Source organism: Lethenteron reissneri, chromosome 10, assembly GCF_015708825.2.
Source record: "Lethenteron reissneri isolate LAM-NWPU_2019-01 chromosome 10, ASM1570882v1, whole genome shotgun sequence".
Lineage (NCBI taxonomy): Eukaryota > Metazoa > Chordata > Hyperoartia > Petromyzontiformes > Petromyzontidae > Lethenteron > Lethenteron reissneri.
Genome location: NC_083788.1, coordinates 6,100,251 through 6,120,980, shown reverse-complemented (window position 1 = coordinate 6,120,980; position 20,730 = coordinate 6,100,251). Strand labels below are relative to the sequence as shown.

The 20,730-nt window shown below is 57.3% G+C and overlaps 1 protein-coding gene and 1 long non-coding RNA gene across 2 annotated transcripts in view; one reads left to right on the top strand and one right to left on the bottom strand.

Annotated features, from left to right (window-relative positions):
* The window catches only part of LOC133340833 (uncharacterized), a 34,391-nt gene extending 14,740 nt beyond the window's left edge, over positions 1-19,651 (top strand). The window contains 9 exon segments of the mRNA XM_061549256.1: positions 3,391-3,450; positions 4,267-5,565; positions 8,074-8,490; positions 9,350-9,454; positions 11,998-12,129; positions 12,509-12,603; positions 12,994-13,402; positions 14,770-15,781; positions 18,583-19,651. Coding sequence (XP_061405240.1) covers positions 3,391-3,450; positions 4,267-5,565; positions 8,074-8,490; positions 9,350-9,454; positions 11,998-12,129; positions 12,509-12,603; positions 12,994-13,402; positions 14,770-15,780 — 3,528 coding nt within the window. The 3' untranslated portion in view covers position 15,781; positions 18,583-19,651.
* On the bottom strand, positions 11,978-14,948 carry LOC133340543 (uncharacterized). The gene is made up of 3 exons (XR_009754916.1): positions 14,812-14,948; positions 12,386-12,565; positions 11,978-12,141 (listed from the first exon to the last, which is right to left on the bottom strand). It is a non-coding gene; the product is annotated as an uncharacterized LOC133340543 (long non-coding RNA).
* Positions 19,652-20,730: the final 1,079 nt, after the last annotated feature.

Below are 20,730 nucleotides of genomic sequence, written 5' to 3'. Positions count from 1 at the left end.
ACACGTGTGTGTGTGTGTGTCACTGCGTGTGTGTGTGTGGATGACTGTAACGTGACGCCATGGGAGTCTGCGTCTGTTGTGGGGGTTTTCAGGCGGCGTCTGCGAATGGGGATGGAGCCAGCTGCTGCAAAGCAGATTTGCCGGACAATGACACCCGCTCACTCACACTCGCACAGCCCGAACAGTCGTAGACACGTGCTCGTGGCTGCAGTACATGAAGACAAAGACCCCCCCACCCCGTACAGCCTGAACAGACTGTGCAGTACACTCACTCACACTCGCACAGCCCGAACAGTCGTAGACACGTGCTCGTGTCTGCAGTACATGAAATGAAGACAAAGACCCCCCACCCCGTACAGCCTGAACAGACTGTGCAGTACACTCACTCACACTCGCACAGCCCGAACAGTCGTAGACACGTGCTCGTGTCTGCAGTACATGAAGACAAAGACCCCCCCCGTACAGCCTGAACAGACTGTGCAGTACACTCATTCACACTCGCACAGCCCGAACAGTCGTAGACACGTGCTCGTGTCTGCAGTACATGAAGACAAAGACCCCCCCCCCGTACAGCCTGAACAGACTGTGCAGTACACTCACTCACACTCGCACAGCCCGAACAGTCGTAGACACGTGCTCGTGTCTGCAGTACATGAAGACAAAGATCCCCCCCCCCCCACCCCGTACAGCCTGAACAGACTGTGCAGTACACTCATTCACACTCCGCACACACGCACGACTCGATGACACTCGTTCAGCACTCACGCAGCCAGTGCAGATTGCACTCACATTCAATATTACCCATGCTCATATCATACACACGAGGGGGTGGGTGGCCAGCACCACGCCCGGCCGCCTTTGTCTCCCCAGTGGCGATGTTTACACACCGCACCAGGTACTCATTTGAGGCCGAGTCGACCTAGGGGATGCCCAGGACCGGTTCAAATAATCGTCACCGGTGGTGTTGGCCGTGAGCGGCAATCGAGCTCGGGTCGCCGGGTTCGTAGCGCAGCGCGCTAACCACTGCACCACCGCTCCCCATACATATGCACATACACGTTCATACACAGACAACTCACACTCACTCATATTCACACAGCGCGTACAGAATGCACTAACGCTCATATAACACGTGCTCATATATTTCCACACTCACTCATTCATCCTCTCCCGTATACACACACAAAGACAAAGATGCATTGTATAGTCTTTGACAGTGTTTGGGGCAAGTGATATTTGTGAACAGGGCACACGATGGGGGAGTGGCTGACCCAACACTACGGCCTGGGCCCACTTTGTCTCCCCACCACCAGTGCTGATCTTTACGCACCAGTGACTCATTTCAGGCTGAGTAAATGTAGGGGAGGCCCAGGACCGGGTTCATATTTTCGTTCCCCGATGTTGGCCCTGATCGGTGGGAATCGAATTAAACTGGGCTCGCCGGGATTCGTAGCACAGCGTGCTAACCACTGCACCACCACTCGCCCCCGCCCCCCATCACACACACACACTGATTGTACAAACCCTAAGCACACTCGTACACTTGTGCACACAAGTAATCGTCCACACTCCTTCATGCATCCCTACTGACCAAATACAGTGCTCAAAGAGCGGTTAGGGCGTGTGTGGCTGGCAGGGTTAAGGGTTTGTGTGTGTGGCTGTGTGTGGCTGTGTGTCCATAGTATGCAAGCATGGGGTAGTGTGTGTCTATAGCGGAAAGGTTAGCGGTGGCGTATGAGCAGTGGAACAGCGGGTAGAGCTACGCTGTGCTATGGCCAACACCCAGTGACGATTTTCTGAACCGGTTCTGGGCCTCTCCAAGGTTGACTCGGCCTGAAATGAGTACCCGGTGCGATGTGTAAACATCGCTATCAGGGAGACGAAGGCGGCCAGGCGTGGTCTTTGCAACCCAAGCCCTCGTGTGCCGTGCCGACCTTCATAGGTGCGCGCCAACAGCACTTGCCCTCTAAAGTCGGTGAAGGCTTTATGGGGGATCTCTGTCTTTGGCGTGTGAATGTGCGATATGCATGAACGTGTGCGTTCGTGTGTGTGTGTAGACCAACGCGTGCATGTGTGTGACCTTGTGTAAATGTGTGTGTGTGTGATTGTGTACGAGTGTGTGTGTGTGCATGTGTGAATCAATGGGTAGCGGTTGGCGCATTAAGCTACAAACCCGACGACCCGAGTTTGATCCTCGCTCACAGCCAACGACGCCAGCGACGATTCTATCTGGACTGGTCCTGGGCCTCCCCTCGGTCGGTCGACTCGGTCTCAAACTAGTTACTGGTGCGATGTGTAAACATCGCCACCCACCCTTTGTGCCTGTGTTTGTGGCATTGAGGTTGAGGATAGTGTATGTGTGTGTGGCTGGCTGGCATTTAAGATTTCTGTGTGTGTGTGTTGTCTCGATAGCATGTGTGGGGAGCGGTGGCACAATGCTTAGCCCGCTGTGCCATGAACCCGGCGACCCAAATTCATTCCTGCTCATGGCCAACATCCGCGAAAAAATATCGCAAGCGGTTCTGGGGCTCCTCGAGATTGACTCGGCCTTAAATGTGTACCTAGCGCAGTGTGCAAACATCGGCATTGGCGGAGGGAGAGAAAGGTGGCTGGGCAATGGTATTGGCAATCTTACCTCCTCGTGCGCCTTGTCGACCGGTCGGTATTAATCGGGGCCCGCTACCAGCACTTGCCCCAACGGTCTGCTCAAAGCTTTACGGGGTATCTTTGTCTTTGTTCTTGGCTGAGTGGCCGCACATGTGACCGTGTGGGGGGTAACGGCCGAGAGGGGCCGTTCCCAGCAACGACGGTGCCAAGTTTGACAACAGAGATGACGGCACCGTCACAGCCTGTGTGTTCCCTGTTAGCCCCCCCACCCTACCCCCACCCTACCCCCACCCTACCCCCACCATCCTGTTTCATAGCTTCGCCCACGTGTCTGCCTCCCCTCAAGACCCTTTTTGCAGGAGGGTTCTTCCAAGTTTATTTTTGTGGGGCCCGATGTTGCCGCTGTGTGTGACCCCCAAATTGTGCAATTTGCAGGTCGTTTTTCAGCACTGTAGACATTTGGCCAATAGCAGATGAATTTCGGGTTAATTTTAGATATGGGGAGGAAATTGGAGAACCAGAAGGGAAAGCCACACAGGCCGGAGGTGACCCGAGTCATGAATCGAAGCCAGGCCCTTGTTGCTGTGAGGCAGAAGTGTTTATATACCCCCCCCGTGGACCTCCTGCCAACCTGCTTGGGCCTTCACAAAACCAACAAACGTGAAGGCCCAAACAGCACGGGGAATGTGAGGGCCTGTGTGCGCAGTTGTGGCGGTGAGACGGCATAAGATGTCCGTGGGAAATGTGGAGGAAATCTGTCGTCGATTTATTTTTGTCCTCCAGAATTCCCTGCGAAGACGGAGCCGGGAGCCGCAGAAAGCAGACAAGAAGTCCCCAGCACAGGTATGCACAGGGACGCACACAGAGAGAGACACTCAAAGGCACGCGGATACACACGGACACATACAGATGAAACAGAGACAGGGAGACGCATAGAGATGTATGCTGACATGCAGGCACGTGTGGAGGCACTGGCAGATGTGCAGAGAAACGTATAAGCTCGTAGCAAGACACGGAGACGAGATTACATAGGAAGACATCATGGAGACAAGTGGAGATGCGTGAATATTTCTGGCGACAATCCGAGATGGATGCACGCGGCAACAGAGACGCATGTTTGTGGAGACGCCACGAGAGCTCACGGAGACACAAAGACACGGGGATATGCACGTCGACCACCTCGCTGCTGCACGTGAGCTGAATTCGTCGCTCCATCTCCACAGCGGTGGTGGTCATCCTCTCGTGCTAGAAGAAACGAGAGGCCCTCCACCAAGGAGATGCAGCGGTGAAACCAGCTCGTGGTGCAGGTGGTAGTAGGTGGACTGTCGCATCGCAGTACTTAGTGAGATGGCAAAGCCTTGGGTAGGCCTTCATAGACTGAGATATGGCAATGGTGATTTTGAACCTGCCCAAATCTATCGACATTCGCCAGCCCAGCTGTTAGTAAAACGTCAAAGGTGCAGCCCTGCAATCGATTGCTCATTGTTGATGACCTTTTACCCTTGAGACATACATTTCAATGCATGCCTGGAGTGTATCTTCACCCCCTCCCTCCCCACACACCATGCCACCGCTCACCGATCCTGCCCTCTGCCCCCCCCCCCCATCAAATCCCCTCTTCCAACCTCCAACCGCTCCCTCACGCACGCACGCACGCAGGAGGACAGCGCCGACCTGCGGTGCCAGCTGCAGTTCGCCAAGGAGGAGGCGGTGCTGATGCGGCGCAAGTTGGCGCGCGTGGGGAAGGAGCGCGACCGCTCCGAGGGGGAGCTGCAGCGCTACCGCGCGCTCTACGGCGAACTCGACGGCCAGCCGGCGCTCGGCGAGGCCGGCGGACCGCCCAGCTCGCGCCAGGCCGAGCTCAAGCTGCGCCTCAAGCTGCTGGAGGAGGAGGCCAACATCCTGGGCCGGAAGATCGTGGAGCTGGAAATCGAGAACCGGGGCCTCAAGGCCGAGCTGGAGGACGCGCGCACCGGTGTTGGCTGCGGCGGCGGCAGCCTTGCCGGTCCGCCCGGCGAGCGAGACGGCGCCGCCGGGGCCTCCCAGGACGAGATGGCCGTGACCGACGCGGCGCCGCCCGCCCCGCGAACGGTGACCTCCGACCCCGACGATCGGCAGCAGCAGCAGCAGCAGCAGGGCCGGGGGACGGCACCGGCGGCGGGCGAAGACCGGCGGCCGCAGGGGGACCCGGCCGTGCGGGAGGAGCTGCGCGCCGCACGCCAGCAGCTGAGCGAGCTGAGCGGCGCCGTGCTGCGCCTCCAGCAGGAGAACCGGCTGCTGGCCACCAGCCTGCAGCGGCGCGAAGAGGAGGAGGCGGCGGCGGCGGCCGCGGCGGCGACGGCCGTGGTGCCGGGCGGGCAGTCGCGGGACGCCACGATCGCGGAGATGGACGGCGACGAAGGCCGCCCCCCGCGCCGCGCTCGCGAAGGCCCCATCGGAGGGGAGAGCGACGCCACCACGGCCGGAGGAGAGAAGCCCCCGGCGTCGACGGGCGGCGCCGGGCCCGGCGGCTGCGGCGGCGGCGGCGACGGCGAGGCTGCCGCGACGGCGACGACGGCCGCCGCCGGCGGAGGAGGAGGAGGGGACGGGGAGGCGGCGGCGGGCTCGGAGGTCACGTGCTGCCGCCTGTCCCCCGGCGCTGGGCTCGACGTGCTGGCGGCGTACGCGCGCGTGGCCGGGATGCGGCGCGAGGCGGAGCGGCTGGCGCGCACGGTGGACCGCGTCATCGGGGAGGCCGAGCGGCTGGCGGCGCCGGGAGCCGTCGGAGTCGTGGCCGGAGCGGGGCCCGGGCCGTGCCGGGAGGCGCAGCTGCTGAGCGCCGTGATGCGCGACTTCCGCAGGGAGCTGCGCACGTTCGCGACGGCGCTGGGAGGGGCGGCCGGAGGGGGGGGCGACGGCGCCTCCTCCTCCTCCATGTGGAGGGACGACGATCAGACGCCGCCCTCCGCCATCAACCAGGTGCGGGGAGTGCCGCGTGGCCTGTGCATGTGTCCACGTGGCCGTGTGTGGCCGTGTGTGTGGGGAGAGGTACCGTAGTGGGTTGGCGTGCTGCGCTGCGAACCCGGCGACTCGAGTTCGATTCCCACTCGCGGTCCTGGGCCTCCCCTAGGTCGACTCGGCCTCAAATGAGTGCCTAATGCGGTGTGTAAATATCGTCACGAGGGAGATAAAGTTGGCCGAGTGTGGTGGTGCTGGCCACACCCACCCCCTCGTGTGCTGTGGCGGCCTTCATATGGACACACTAAGAGCACTTGCCCCAACAATCTGTTAAGGCTATACGGTGGATCTTGTCTTGTGTAGGTGTGGGGAGAGGTAGTGTCGTGGTTAGCACGCTGCGCTACGAATCCAGTGATCCGAGTTCGATTCCCACCCAAGGTGATAACCATTGACGAGTATGTCAACGAGACCCGGATCATTATCATTTTCTATGGACATTTGGCCTCCATATGAGTATCTGCTGCGATGTGTAAACATTGTCACTAGGGAAACAAAGGCTGCCTGGAATCGTGATTCTGGCCACCCACCCCCTCTCGTGCTCTTTTGGCCTTAAGAGGTGCAACCCTTTAACAGCACTAACCCTGACAGGCTGTTAAAGGCTATACGGGGGATCTTTGATTTTGTGTAAGTTTCCATGGGTGTTTGTGTGCATTTAGATACGTGTGCGTCTCCCCGGAGCGCGTACATGGACGCTCACAGTGGTCGATACAATGAGTTCCACTTTTTTGAAAGTCAACAGTGGTTGTCCCGTTGAATTATTTGTCCCCGCCATAGGAACGTGGAATTTCCAGGGTTATTAATGGGAGATGAACGCTGCCCCACGCTCACTTGAGTGGGAAACCACTTTGACTTTTTGACTTAAGCACCGATGACATCTCAGCCACTCACCCCTCTCCTCCCCACTCCACTCCTCACCTCACTGCTCACTCACTCGGGCTGATGCCTCACCTCACTTTGCACCTGACTTGAGACTTGACCCATCATCTCACTCTTCCCCTCAATCCTCCCCGCACTCCAGATGGGTACTCACCCTGACTGCTCATCTTGTCCATTCACCTGGACTGCCGCTCCTCAGCAGAATTTTAACTCGCCAAACCCATCGCTTGGGTCCTTACTTGACCTTGTCACCAGACCGCTCACCTGGCCACTGACAAGACAAATCAATAATTCTCCTAAGTCGGGTTATCACAGACCACTCACCAGATGTCTCACCTGGCCACTCGCCAGACAAATCATGAGACCCCTTATCTGGGTCATCGCCAGGCCTTTCTTCACTTGGGTCCTCACTCAAACTCTCATCTGACCGTTCACCTGGCCACTCGCCAAACAAATCAATAATTCTCCTAATCCGGGTTATCACAGACCACTCACCAGATGTCTCACCTGGCCACTCGCCAAACAAACCACTAAGACCTCTAATCCAGGTTATCACAGACCACTCACCAGATGTCTCACCTGGCCACTCGCCAAACAAACCACTAAGACCTCTAATCTAGGTCGTCACCAGACCTCCCGCCAGACCTCTAACCCAAATCCATGGCTCCTTACAGTGACTCACTCGCCACCCTCACCGTGACTCCTCACCTGGGTGTCTCGGGAGCGAGCGAGCGAGTGAGCGAGTGGCGTGCTCACTCACGTCAGCCTCCCATCTGCATGTCCGACATAACTTGGGGCTTCCTTATGTCCCCCCCCCCTCCTGCCCCTCCTGCCCCTCCTGCCCCTCCTGACCCCGACCTGACCCACAGATGTTCCAGCCCATCATCCTCCTCATCCTCATCCTTGTTCTCTTCTCTTCCCTCTCCTACTCCACCATCTTCAAATTAGTTTTCATTTTCACCCTTTTCTTTGTCTTGTAGCTTTCATTTTTGTTCTTTTTAAATTGCCGTTGATTTTTGCCCATTTTTGTTTTATTTCCTTTGGTTTGTTTTTCTGCCTCCCGCCCTCCCTCTCCCCCGACCCTTGCACCCCTCCCCTCTGCCCCCTCCCCCTCCCCGCTTCCCCCACCCACATTCCGGCCTGAACCCCAAACCCGGATGCCAATTTTGACCCTGAATCCCCCACTCATGACCATTAACCCTTGACCCTGATCTTTAAACCCCATGTCTCAACTTTGTACCAATAACCCCCCAAAATGTAACCCCAACCTTAACCTTAAATTCTGGACTCATAATCACGAACCTTAAACCTGACCCCAAATTCCGGACCCTCTGGCCCTAAACCTCGCATCCGTGACCTTCATCCCATTAACCCCCAAAACATAAACCCTTGACCCCTAACCACAAATGTGGACTCCTGACCCTTGACCCCCTTCCCTGGCCCTTGAACCCATACCCTGCACTGCTGTCCCCTAACCCGTAACCCTGACCCTACACCCTGCCCCCCCCCCAACCCCAAACCCTGTACCTCACCCACACACCCTCCCACCCACCCACACCGGGTTCAACTCCTCGATTCTGGGCCGGTGAGCAGCACCAGGAGAAGCAGCAGCAGCAGCAGCGGCAGCAGCAGGAGAACGGCGTTTGGGATTCTTGGGACCAAAGTGAAACAGACTCGGACGCGACGCGGAGACACTCGGACTCGGCGAGGAGACACTCGGACACAACGCGGAGAGACACGGACACGACGCGGAGACGCACGCACTCGGACAATAGTGGGGACGGGGTGGCGTGGGCGGAGAGGCGGCAGCAGCGAGGTCCGGAGGGACGGGGCCGCGACGGCGGCGGTGACGACAGCGGCGACGACGACGACAACGAGGGGGAGGAGGAGGAGGAGGGGGGGGACCACTCCAGCCGGGAACTCGGGGCCCGAGAGCTGCTCCTGCAGCTCAAGCAGCTGCTGGGCCCACGCAGAGGCAACGTCGCCAACGGGCAGGGCCCCAGGGCCCAGGTACCCTTTACGAGACACCCCCCCCCCCCAATCAACCAACAGGCCCCTTGGAGACTGCTCCATCTCATCTTCCGTTGTCTAGAGTTGTAGTTTCCAACGTTTCGGGACCCGTGCGGCAACTATCGACCCTCAAAGAATGTTTGCGGGCCACTAAGCATGCAACTAAAAATTTTTTTGTCAAATTTTTAAATGACTGTTAATATGTAGAACTTTGTGACAGTTCCAAGGACCACTTCCCCCACGGCCTTCCGGACCATCCGTGGTCGTCATCATAAACCGGTCTTCTGCCTGTCATTGTCTAGAGACCCCCACAGAGACGAGTCTATCTATTTGTCTAGAGACCAAATATAGAGACCGGTCTGTCTGTCATTGTCGAGAGAAACCCCATCATGGACAAGGCCCGTGGGCCAATGGCGGCCTCTGTTCGCCTTGAGTGCAACCCCTGACGTTCACCCCCTCCCCACCCCAATAATTCACAAATGTGAAAACACCCCCCGTCATCATCGTGCTGTCACACACTGGTGATGTCTTATCGGCGGGAACGGCGCCCCTCTGAAAATGAGTGAAGAACACTGCCAAATAGAGAGAGAGGGACCGGTCTGCGTGCCGTTGTGTGGAGGCCCCGTGAGAGTGCAGTCTGCGGGTGACAGGGAAGTCCGTGTCAGTCGTCTCACTCAGAACCGGCCTTAGACCTTTGGGGGCCCTAAGCAAAATTTGGTTGGAGGCCCCTTTGATGTATGATTTTTTTCACCCACGAGCTAGCAGTGACTCTAGGGGGCCCTCTGCTGGCCACGGGGCCCTTTGCAAATGCAAGGGTCGCTTAGTGGCTGGGCCGGCTCTGGTCTCACTCCACCCTGAGCAGGTGGAGTTGAGCCGGGGGGACGGGGAAGGCGGCGAGGACCGATCGGACGACTCCCCTGGCACGGAGGACAGCGGAGTTCACTCCCTGAGCGAGAGCTCGCAGGTGTGTACACGCACACTCACTCACAGGTGTGTACACGCACACTCACATTAGAACCACAACCAACAACACAAACACAGACTAACATTAGAATCACAACCAACAACACACACTGACTAACAGAACCACGCAACCAACAACACAAACACAGACTAACAGGACCACAACCAACAGCACTAATATTGGGAACAAAGATCCCCCGTATAGCCTTAACAGACTGTTGGAGCAAGCACTGTTAGCGAGGAGCACCTATGAAGGCCGGCACGGCACACGAGGGGGGTGGGTGACCAGCACCACGCCCGGCCGCCTTTGGCTCGCCAGTGGCGATGTTTACACACCGCACCAGGTACTCATTTAAGGCTGAGTCGACCTAGGGGAGGCGCAGGACTGGTTCAGATAATCGTCACTGGTGTTGGCCATCAGCGGGAATCGAACTCTGGTCGCCGGGTTTTTAGCGCAGCGCGCTAACCAGTGCCCTACCGCCCACACTCACTCGCACATACTCACTGGCACTCACCCACAAAGTGTTCACACTTTTATTTCCAGAAAGGGTAATACCTATTCTTATTTTTTCACACTTTGATACGAGCAAAAAGGTCCCATTTTGAAGTGTGCATACACTATCGTAAACTCGCGCACACCCACAGATATCCAGGCTCTCGCACAACTCTCACGTTGTGTGCAAGGTCAAGGTGTAACCCGGCAAACGTCTGGCTCGTGCTACTGCTGGTGTGTGCCACAGGCTGCATGCCCCACACTGGTGGTTGTCTGCAGCCATGTGTGTTTGTGTGTACGTGTGTATGTATGTACAAATGGGGAGCGGTAGTGTAGTGGTTAGCGCGCTGCACTACGAACTTGGCGACCCGGGTTCGATTCCCGCTCATGGCAAACACCAGTGACGATTATCTGAACCGGTCCTGGGCCTCCCCTAGGTCGACTCAGCCTCAAATGAGTACCTGGTGCGGAGTGTAAACATCGCCGCTAGGGAGACAAAGGCGGTCGGGCGTAGTGCTGGCCACCCACCCCCTCGTGTACCGTTCCGGCCTTCATAGGTGCTCGCTAACAGCACTTGCCCCTACAGTCTGTTAAGGCTTTACGGGGGATCTTTTTATCCGTGTGTGCATGTATGTACAAGCGCCGTGGTGACGTCGCCGCTACTGAGTGGGAACGAGGAGCGGTGGCACAGCGGTTAGCACACTGCGCTACGAGCCAGGCCCCTACTCAAGTTCGAATCCCGCGCACAGCCAACATCAGTGGCGAACATCTGAACCGGCAATGGGACCTCCCCTTCGTTGACTTGAAATGAGTTGCTGGTGCGATGTGGTGAACGTCAGCGCCATGGAGATAAAGGTGGCCCGGGCGTGCTCCTGGCTCCACCAGCCGCTCAGGCACCGTACTGGTCTTCGTAGATTTGCCCGCTACCAGAACTCGCCCCAACAACCTGTGTAGGCTACACAGAGGCGTAGTTAGAATATTTTGCGCCCGGGGACGAACTATAAAATTGGCGCCCCCCCCCCCGTTTAATCGCATACCAAAATGTAATTACATGACATGTAGGCTGCAGTGGCGGCTCCTGCAATATCTCTCAGGGGGGGCAAATGTCTGGATGATTGATAAGGATAAGGTCCACCCATGCAATGGATAAATTAACAGCTTAAGCATGTAAAGGCAACTTCACTTCTTTAATATTAATGAAAAATAAAGTGACTCTTACAATACATCTTGTTTGTTTCTATACTCACTATTAAAACAAACCACTCAAGTTTCTTTTATTAAAGATTCCATTAGGTGGCCACAAATTATATTGTTGGATGAAACGTGCTTACGTATGATGACGTAAGCACGTTAGGGCGAGCCCTCCCAGAAGCCATAGAGAATGCATTGCAGCGCCCCCCGGTCGAAAAAAAACATCTTTGAATGTAAGTCTATGGGGCCACTCGGGGCGATTCTCAGCCGGAGTGATATCGCCCAAAAAGAGGCGGTACTCCACAGAACGTGACATGACGCTGATTGGACTATATCCAGAGGCTGCAGTGACGGCGAGCGTGACTCTGTGGTTGAATGACATTGGTGGTGCGTCGCCCAATCGCCCTAATGAAGAAACCGCCCCTGGTAGGCTGTGTGTGGCGGGATATATAAACTTTTAGGTTGAGGTGTAGATTTGTGCAGTCGTTTCAGGCTGCCGCGCCCGCCGCAATAAGTTCTAATGTAACGTTGTAAGCCTAATTTTGGCGCCCTTTTACCTTGGCGCCCGGGGACACATGTACCCCCTGCCCCCCCTTAGCTACGCCTCTGAGGCTACACGGGGGATCTATATGTTTTCTCGAGTGTCTGTGTATGTAAGCCCCTGGTGCGATGTGTAAGCATCGCCACTAGGGAGACAAAGGTGGCCGGGCGTGGTGCAGACCCTAGTGCGCCGTGCTGGGCCTTCACGTGCTCGCTAACAGCACTTGCCCCAACAGTCTGTGAAGACTACACAGATGATCGTTGTCCGTGTGCGTGTGTGCGTGCGTGCGTGCGTGTGTGTGTGCGTGCGTGCGCCGCAGGCTGCGTGTCACGCGCTGGTGGAGTCGCTGCTGGCGGAGCTGAGGAGTCGCGAGCGCCGCACCGCCACCGCCCACGAGCGCAGCACGTCCTGGGAGACGGAGCGCAGACGCCTCCTGTCCTGCCTCGCACAGGTGACGCCACGCCTACACCGCCACGCGCACACCGCACACCGCACACGCACACGCCGCCACGCGCACACCGCACACCGCACGCGCGCATATACTGGCCGCCCCTTGGACTCATCGTTGTTGTGTGGTGGTGATGCAGGGCCCCTCCCCGAGGTCAACACAACCTCAGATGAATACCTGGTGCGATGTGTAAACATTAGTATTGGGGGGGGGGGCGGGGGGAAAACAAAGGTGGACGGGTGTGGAGCTGGCTACCCACCCCCTCGCGCACCATGCCAGCCGTCATTAGGTGCTCGCCCAACAGCACATTTTCCCCAAAAGTCAGACGAAGGCTATACTGGTGATCTTTGTCCTTTGTGTGTGCTTCTCCCTCCCGCTGCAGTGCGAGTGTGGCTGTGCGTCCCTGTGGCCCGAGGTTGGGGATGTGGTACGGCGAGACCTGGAGGAGGCGGAGGAGCAGGGCAGCGGACTGAGACGGTGGGGCATGCCCACTGCCGTCGCACGCACACACATAAGCACGCAAACACACACATCTACATGCACACACATACACGCATACACAAACACGCACACATATGCACACACACACATGCTATCCTTAACCCTGGCTCCTACCAAAACCTTATCCGTGACCATAAAACTGCAACCCCAGCCATAGCTGTAACCCTTTCCCAAATCAGAAACTCTAATCCTAACCATACGTCTGACCATAACCTTGAATCTTGCCTTGGCCCCAACCATAATCAGTACCGATTCCCAGACTCTCCAACCTGACCTCTGTGCTCATGACCTAACCCTGACCCCCTCCTCCCCATGACCTCTGTTCATGACCTCTTGACCTCCCTGCCCCCCGCCCGGCTCCGACAGGGCCCGCTCCGTCTCCTCCATGTCCGAGTTCCGCCGCCTCATGGAGAGCTCCCCGTTCCTCCCCGCGGGGGGCATGGCGGAGACCCCCCACGACCCCCTCCACGGGGGGCCCCCCAGCCCTTCCCCTCCCCCGTCGCCGCCGCCGCCGCCCCCCCTCTCCCCGGACGACGTGCGCTTCGTGCGCGAGTTCTCGTCGCCCTGGGGGGAGGGGTGCCCCCCGCGGGGGTGGGGGGGGCCCCCCCAGGAGGCGGGGGCCCCGGGCGAGCCTCGCAGGGGGAGGGGGAGGGGGTGGAGAGCCTCGAACACGGAGAAGGACGAGGACGACGACGAGGTGGTGGGGGGGGAGAGGGAGAAGGAGGAGGAGGAAGGCCAGGAGAGGAGGGTGGTGTGGAGGGGACGTCGAAACGAGGTGGGTTGGGGGTGTCTCTGTCGTACGTGGTCTGTTCACTGCTGGGCGAGGACTTCTCCCCACAGCGTGCAGTCATTGGCCGGGGTGGGCGGGGGGCGCTAGTTGACCATATTCTTAGGTTTTTTCGGTAAAGTCACGTAGGTAAAAAAAAATAATTAATAAAAGTAAAATTAAAATAAAATAAAAATCGCGACGTTTCGGAGGCAACACAAGCCTCCGTCTTCAGCTGTATACAGCTATCGTGCTGTGACGGTTCCACCTGAAGTAGGAAGCTTGTGTTGCCTCCGAAACGTCGTGATTTTTATTTTACTTTTATTAATGAAAATTTTTTACCGACGTGACTTTACCGAAAAAAACCTAAGAATATGAATCCTTGCAGTCACGAAAGCTTCAAATCTAGAATTATTTGACCATACTTCACCACGACGGGTCAGAGTGGTCGCACGGCAGCCTGCGGCACCCGTCGCCCGTCTCAGCGTTCGATGCTGTTGCACGTGCGGTCGTGAACTTTTAAGAATGGATTTGAACCAATGAGCCCGATGCGGCTAAGACACCGGTCATCGACTCGCACGCTCGCTGCGTGATAACCGTTGAGTATGGTCGTGGAGGAATATCAGCAACACAAAAAACACGCAGACTTATTACGCATCCTTCACATGTTGGTTTGTGCACGTGCAAAATTACAAAAAAAAACGTTTGTTGTTTACACATTCCATCAGCCGCATCGTGGCCTTCTGAGAAAGTGCTTAACTTCAGCGGCAATTGGTGAACGGAGCCAAAACTCCTGAACCGGTTTCAACATTTGCGTGTCTCATCGGCCGCCGTCGGGCTTGCTTAGACGAATGCGGGTGAGCTGCTGCTTGGCCTTCCGTGCGTGGCTCGGGATGCAGAGCTTGTGTCTGTGACGTACGCATGTGCGCGCGCACAGACGACAGACTTGCAATCAGACCGGCACGGGCATGTCCGTAACAAACCCCAAAACGGGTGCCCGAAGCCGAGAATGGCAAGCCAAAGCTGGAAGTTGCGCAGAGAAGCGTGGAATTACGCCGAGACAGAAAGAGGAACGCATAAAAAAAAATAAACCTCAACTATTTACAGACGACATTTCACTGTGATGAAAAGTAAGCAGGTGGCTAGAAGGGATGATCTATTGGCGGTCGAGACCAACAATGGAATAGCGGCCAAACAAAACTGAGTAGATGGCCGTCGCAGAGATGGAACGATAAAATCGGCTTTCTGTGTGCACGAGCAGGGATAGATCGCTGCATCGCTGGACCGTGCGATGCAGCGATAATATCAGGCCTGCTGACGACGATGATACCATCATGGCCCCCCCCCACCCCCGGATGACGCTCGGCTTGGCGCAGGCACCCGTGGGGCCAAGAGTGGACCCCGCCGGCGCCACCAACCTCTCGGACGACATGAAGCGCCGCGTCGCGTCCCGCGCCACCGCTCGCCTCTCCTCCTCCTCCTCCGTCGCCACGCAGGTGGACGGCCACGCCGACGGCACCAACGGCGCCGACGTCGGCACCGTCGTCAATCCCGGCGGCGGCCCTCCTGCCCGCCACTCCGTGTCCACGCAAACCTCCGCCTCGGCCTGGGCACCCCGGCGCGGCCCGTCGACCGCGACCCCCCGGGGCAGCGCCGGCTCGACCCCGGCGGCGTCCCCGTCGCGCGGGGCCCTGCACGCCCGCCCGCTCTCCACCGCCTCCTCCGCCTCGTTCTCCTCGTCCCGCGCCGATCGACCGTCGTCGGGGACCGCCGGCGCGGCCGCCCGCGGCCTGGCCGGCGCCTCCCCGCGCTCGCTGCGCCGCTCGCCGGGCGGCGGGGGGTCGTCCGGGAGGCTCGACGCGAGGCCGGGGACCGCAGGCGGCGGCGCGGCCGGCGTCAGCGGCCTCTCGCCGTGGGCCCGCTCCACCACGACGCGCGACTCGCCCGTCACGCGCGTCGCCGGGGACGATCGGCCCGGCGGCCTCTTGGGCATCCTCGGTTTCTCCGTGGCGACGTCCCCGACGCCGCCGCCGGTACCCGCCGCTGCCGCCACTGGTGCCGCCGCCCCGAGCGGCCGCGCTCACGCTCGCCGTACCAACGCCGGCGATGGCGGTGGCAGCCGCCGCCAGGGAGCGCTCGCCGAGCCCCAGGCCCGGCGTGGATGGGACGGTGCCGGTGCCGCCTGCCGCTGGCACCGTCAAGGCCGCCGCTGCTCGCGGTGGCGGCGAGCAGCGCGCGGGCGCCAGGCTGAGTGTCGGGGCCCAGAGCACGGAGCTTCGCAGGAGCTGCGATTCGCTGGACGCCGAGTGCGGAGCGGAGGGGAACGGAGACGCTGCGAGGAAGGGAGCAGAGAGCGGGGAGCAGGAGCGGGCAGCTGGAGGAAATGAGGTGCGTGGTGGTGGTGGTGATGATGGTGGTACATGGAATGACACTCGTGAGAACACAAGCAAACAGGGAGACACTCGTAAACACACTCCTAGATGTACACAGGTACACACAGACACTTTTATAGACACACAGACGAGTTCATTTTGTGTCACTAAATGAGAACTCGGAAAGATCAGGATGATGAGCCTCGTTTGCAAGAGTGACCTGGGTCACGCAAAGTGGATGAAGCCAAACAAATTAAGTCAAGTAGAGCAATGCAGAACTCGTAACAAAAACAACTATCACAGACACAGGTACACATGTACACAAACAGGTGCACACATGTGTAAGCACGCAGGTGCACATGGATGCACAGGGGCGCACTCAAACGCCAAAGACAAAGACCCCCGTATAGCCTCAACAGACTGTTGTGGCAAGTGCTGTTAGCGAGCACCTATGACGGCCGGCATGGCACACGGGGGGGGAGACGGGTGGCCAGCATCACGCCTGGTGAATGTTTACACACCAGGTACTCATTTGAGGCCGAGTCGACCTAGGGGAGGCCGTGAGTGGGAATCGAACTCGGGTCGCTAACCGCTATACACTCCCGCTCACACAGACACACAGACACACACCCAGAAACACCGTTGTCCACGTGCACGCGCACGCCCAGGCACACGCGCGCGCACAACATTTCCACTGCTAGAGAGCGCCGACTTAACGGTCACGCAACGCAGTCGCTACTCATTCAAGGCCAGAGTCGACCTCGGGCGAGGAGGAGGCTCGGTCAAAGGTCGAGGGAGTGCGGTTCTAACCCTGCGTCCACCTCTAACCCCTAACCCCACGCCCTCAGAGGCGCGGTGGCCCCCGCGGCCCCTGGACCCCGTAGGCCCCGGCTGCCCCGTGAGTTCAAGCCCCGCGACCCCTCCCCACCCCCCATGGCTGCCCCCACCACGAGCCCCCACTTCCCATCGCTGTCTGGCTCCACCTGCCGTCTACTTGACCCCTGCTTTATTGGTGCTCATCTGACACCCCCTGCCCCCCCCCCCCCCCCACTGCTTGTCTGACACGGTGCCCCCGCCCCGCACCCCGCACCCCCCCCCTTCCCCCCCCCGACAACCTCAAGGAATTTGAAATCCCACAGGGCCTGCCCGCCATTGGCATCGGAAACAGTGTTTGGCTTGAGTGCAAGACCAGCTTTGCCTGTCTGTCTGTCTCATCCTGCCCGCCTGTCTGGCTCTCAGTCAGTCACCCTGTCTGCCTGTCTGGCTCTCAGTCAGTCATTCTGTCTGCCTGTCCGGCTCTCAGTCAGTCAGTTCTGTCTGCCTGTCTGGCTTTCAGTCAGTCGTTCTGTCTGCCTGTCTGGCTTTCAGTCAGTCGTTCTGTCTGCCTGTCTGGCTCTCAGTCAGTCACCCTGTCTGTCTGTCTGGCTCTCAGTCAGTCACCCTGTCTGTCTGTCTGGCTCTCAGTCAGTCACCCTGTCTGCCTGTCTGACTTTCAGTCAGTAAGTCTGGCTCTCTGCCTGTTATTCATTCTGTCTGGCTTGGCTATCTGCCTGTCGTCTGGCCGCCTGGCTGACTGGCTGCCTGGCTGCCTGTCGTTCTCTCTGTTTGATTCCATCTCTGCCCATCAGCGACTGCTGCCTTCTCTGTGTTTGCTCGAATTTTTCTTACTCAACGAGGCATTACTCTTCATAAGCGATGCATGACGCATGCACCCACACGCCCCCCCCCCCCCACCACACACACACACTACCCTCCATGTGTCCTCAATGTACACCACGCACACACACGCACATGACATGCACCATGTGTTTCCTGTACATGTGTGTGTGTATACGCTGGGTGTGCCCATGCGTGCAGGATGTATGTGTGTAGGTGTTGTTTTATTTCGGTCAGTCGACCCGTGGCACCTGGGTCTGCCCCGTGACCTCCTGCCAGCGGGTATTCGACACTTCACGTGGCTTCATCTTCTTGGTTCTTTCGGTAAAGTCACGACCTGTTCTCCACCTGAAGACGGCTGCTTGCGTTGTGGCCGAAACGTCGTGAGAATAATTTTATTATGTTTTATTTTTTTTACTTTATTACTTCCCTTCTACGTGACTTTACCGAAAGAACCAAGAAGATGAATCCCTGCAGTCACGAAAGCTTTAAATCGAAACTTCACGTGGCCTCAAGGTGCACTTGGCCTGTCACAAGCGTCGTGGTGACGTCACCGCCACTTAGTGGCGAATGGCGGTTGTTGTTTTATTTTTTAAACAGCTGCTGAGCGCAGCGCCCAAAGGGCCAAAAACACCAAGCGGCCAGCTACAACCAGCACTGCGGAAGCTGTATACGACGAGAGCGTAACGTGTTGCTTGAATTCGGAATGGTTGTTGTCGTAAGAGCTTGGGGATAAAGAGATGACGCCGTGGGAAGAGGCAATTCTAGAATGGAGCAGTGCAAGGGAAGAAACAGAGAAAAGTTGTTGTAACTTATGGGGTGGTGAGCGAGTGGGTGAGCGCGTGGGTGACCAAGTGGGTGACCAAGTGGGTGACCAAGTGGGTGAGCGAGTGGGTGACCAAGTGGGGTGAGTGGATCAGGACCGAGTCCTCAACTCGGGCGGAGGGGGGGTCAATGAGTACAGGTCACGGGAACAGTAACCAACCACCAGAGCAGCAGCGATAGAAGAGTAATACGGAGGCGACCTGGGCCACCAGCGAGCGAGTGACTGGAGTGAATCCATGAGTGCTGGATCATGAATCACCCCGACTGCTCTACCCGGCACTCTATGAAGTACAGCTGTGCGCGTGTGTGCGCGTGCGCGTGTGTGTGTGCACACAGGACCACAGCGAGGGCTGCTGTTCGGCCCTGAACCCCGCGGTACCCTGTGACACGGCCCCAGTGGCAACAACGTAGGGGAGCTGATGGGACCCTGTCGAGAACCCCCATCGGACTACGTGGGTCCTCATAGCCCCCCGCCCCTGAACGTGTATCACGTGGGGTGGGATGGGGGGCGGGGTCTGGCCCTGCCTGGACCCCCTGAGTGAGTGAGTGGGTGTGTAACGCGACCCCTGGGTCCCCCGATGGAGTCTCGGAGAAGGGGGTGTGTGATGTGGGCTGTCGGTGCAACTACACACACACACGCCTCGCAGGTACACACGTACGCAGGTACTATATACAAATGTACATACACAAGCACGCGTAAAAATACACGCACGTGCGCGCTACGTAATGTGTACACACATACACACTATAGACTCGGCACTTGTCCCATATCGGGCAAGCGCCCTTAGCGGGTGGTGTGGCCAGAACCACGCGTAGCCACCTTTGTCTCTACAGTGCTGATGTTTACAACACTGCACTGGGTACTCGTTTAAGGCTGAGTGGACCTAGAGGGGAGGAGCCCAGGACCGGTACATATATTGCTCGCCACTGGGGTTAGCAGTGGCTAGGAATCGAGGTGAGGGTGCTGGGTTTGTAGCGCAGTGTGCTAACCACTTTGCCACTGCTCCACACACACACACACGGGTGCTATTGGTACAGTTGTATACACAATTATTCACACACACACATATATACGCACTCAATAAACGCCAACACAATGTTTACACAAACAAGTATTATACACAACTGATATTATACACTACGTGACTTTCCCGAAATAACCATAGAATACGATACTACACACACACAAACGTGGTGTAAAACGTACACACTATTCGCACACGCGTAAACACTGCGACTACATGCACAAGTACACACACACACGTGTGGTGTATATACGAACTACACATACACACATTTCGATTTAAAGCTTTCGTGACTGCAGGGATTCATCTTCTTGGTTCTTTCGGTAAAGTCACGTAGAATGGAAATAATAAAATAATAAAAATAAAACATAATAAAATTATTCTCATGACGTTTCGGCCACAACGCAAGCAGCCCTCCTCAGGCAAGCAGTGACCTGTTCTCCACCTGAGGACGGCTGCTTGCGTTGTGGCTGAAACGTCGTGAGAATTATTTTATTATGTTTTATTTTTATTATTTTATAATTTTTATTCTACGTGACTTTACCGAGAGAACCAAGGAGACATACACACATTGTACACATGCACTCTGCATGTGGCAATGCAAAAATTCGTGAAAGTGAAATACATTCTTACACTCACGATAGATACAAGCAAGCATCGAATCGCTGGCAGCAGAACCCCAATGTTTTACGGATGAATACGACCGACGTGCAATCGCCATGCCGCTGTGAACACATGATAGGCAGACTTTACGGAGCGAACAAAGCGATGCGAATGAGATGGGGGGGGAAAACGATAACTTTTTTGTTATCTCGCTCGACTGCGGGAATGAGACCACAAATCTCGATTGTTGAGTTGAACCCAGACCCCCCCCCCCCCCCCCCCCCCCCGGGGTCGTGACGATCCACGAGTCTTCTTCTTCGCACAGCCTGGCCAGTGTGCGTATCCTCCTGTTTATAGTAGCCCTGCAGAGCCAGTGGGGGAATTCCACATTCCTATGGCGGGGGCGTCTGTATCTGTAAAGGGGCAACCACTGTTGACTTCCCCACAAAGTGGTACTGATTTTATCGACCCCCCCCCCCAGAGGGGATGTGGTTGCGTATTTGCACGACTATTAAATTTTCAACACACGTGATGTATAGAGACACTACAAATAGAAAGATCCCCCGTGTAGCCTTAAAATACACTTTAGGGGCAAGTGCTGTTAGCGAGCACTTATCAAGGCCGTCACAGTGTGCAAGGGGGTGTGTGGCCAGCACCACGCCCGGCCAACTTTACCTCCCCATTACGGATGTGTACACTGTGGCACCAGGTACTCGTTTAAGGCCGAGTCGACCTAGGGGAGGCCCAGGACCAGTTAAAACATTCACTACTTATTGGTCACGAGCGGGGAAACGAATTTGGGTCGCCGGATTTGTCGCACACTGCGCGAATCACTGTGCCACCCCTTCCCACTTAC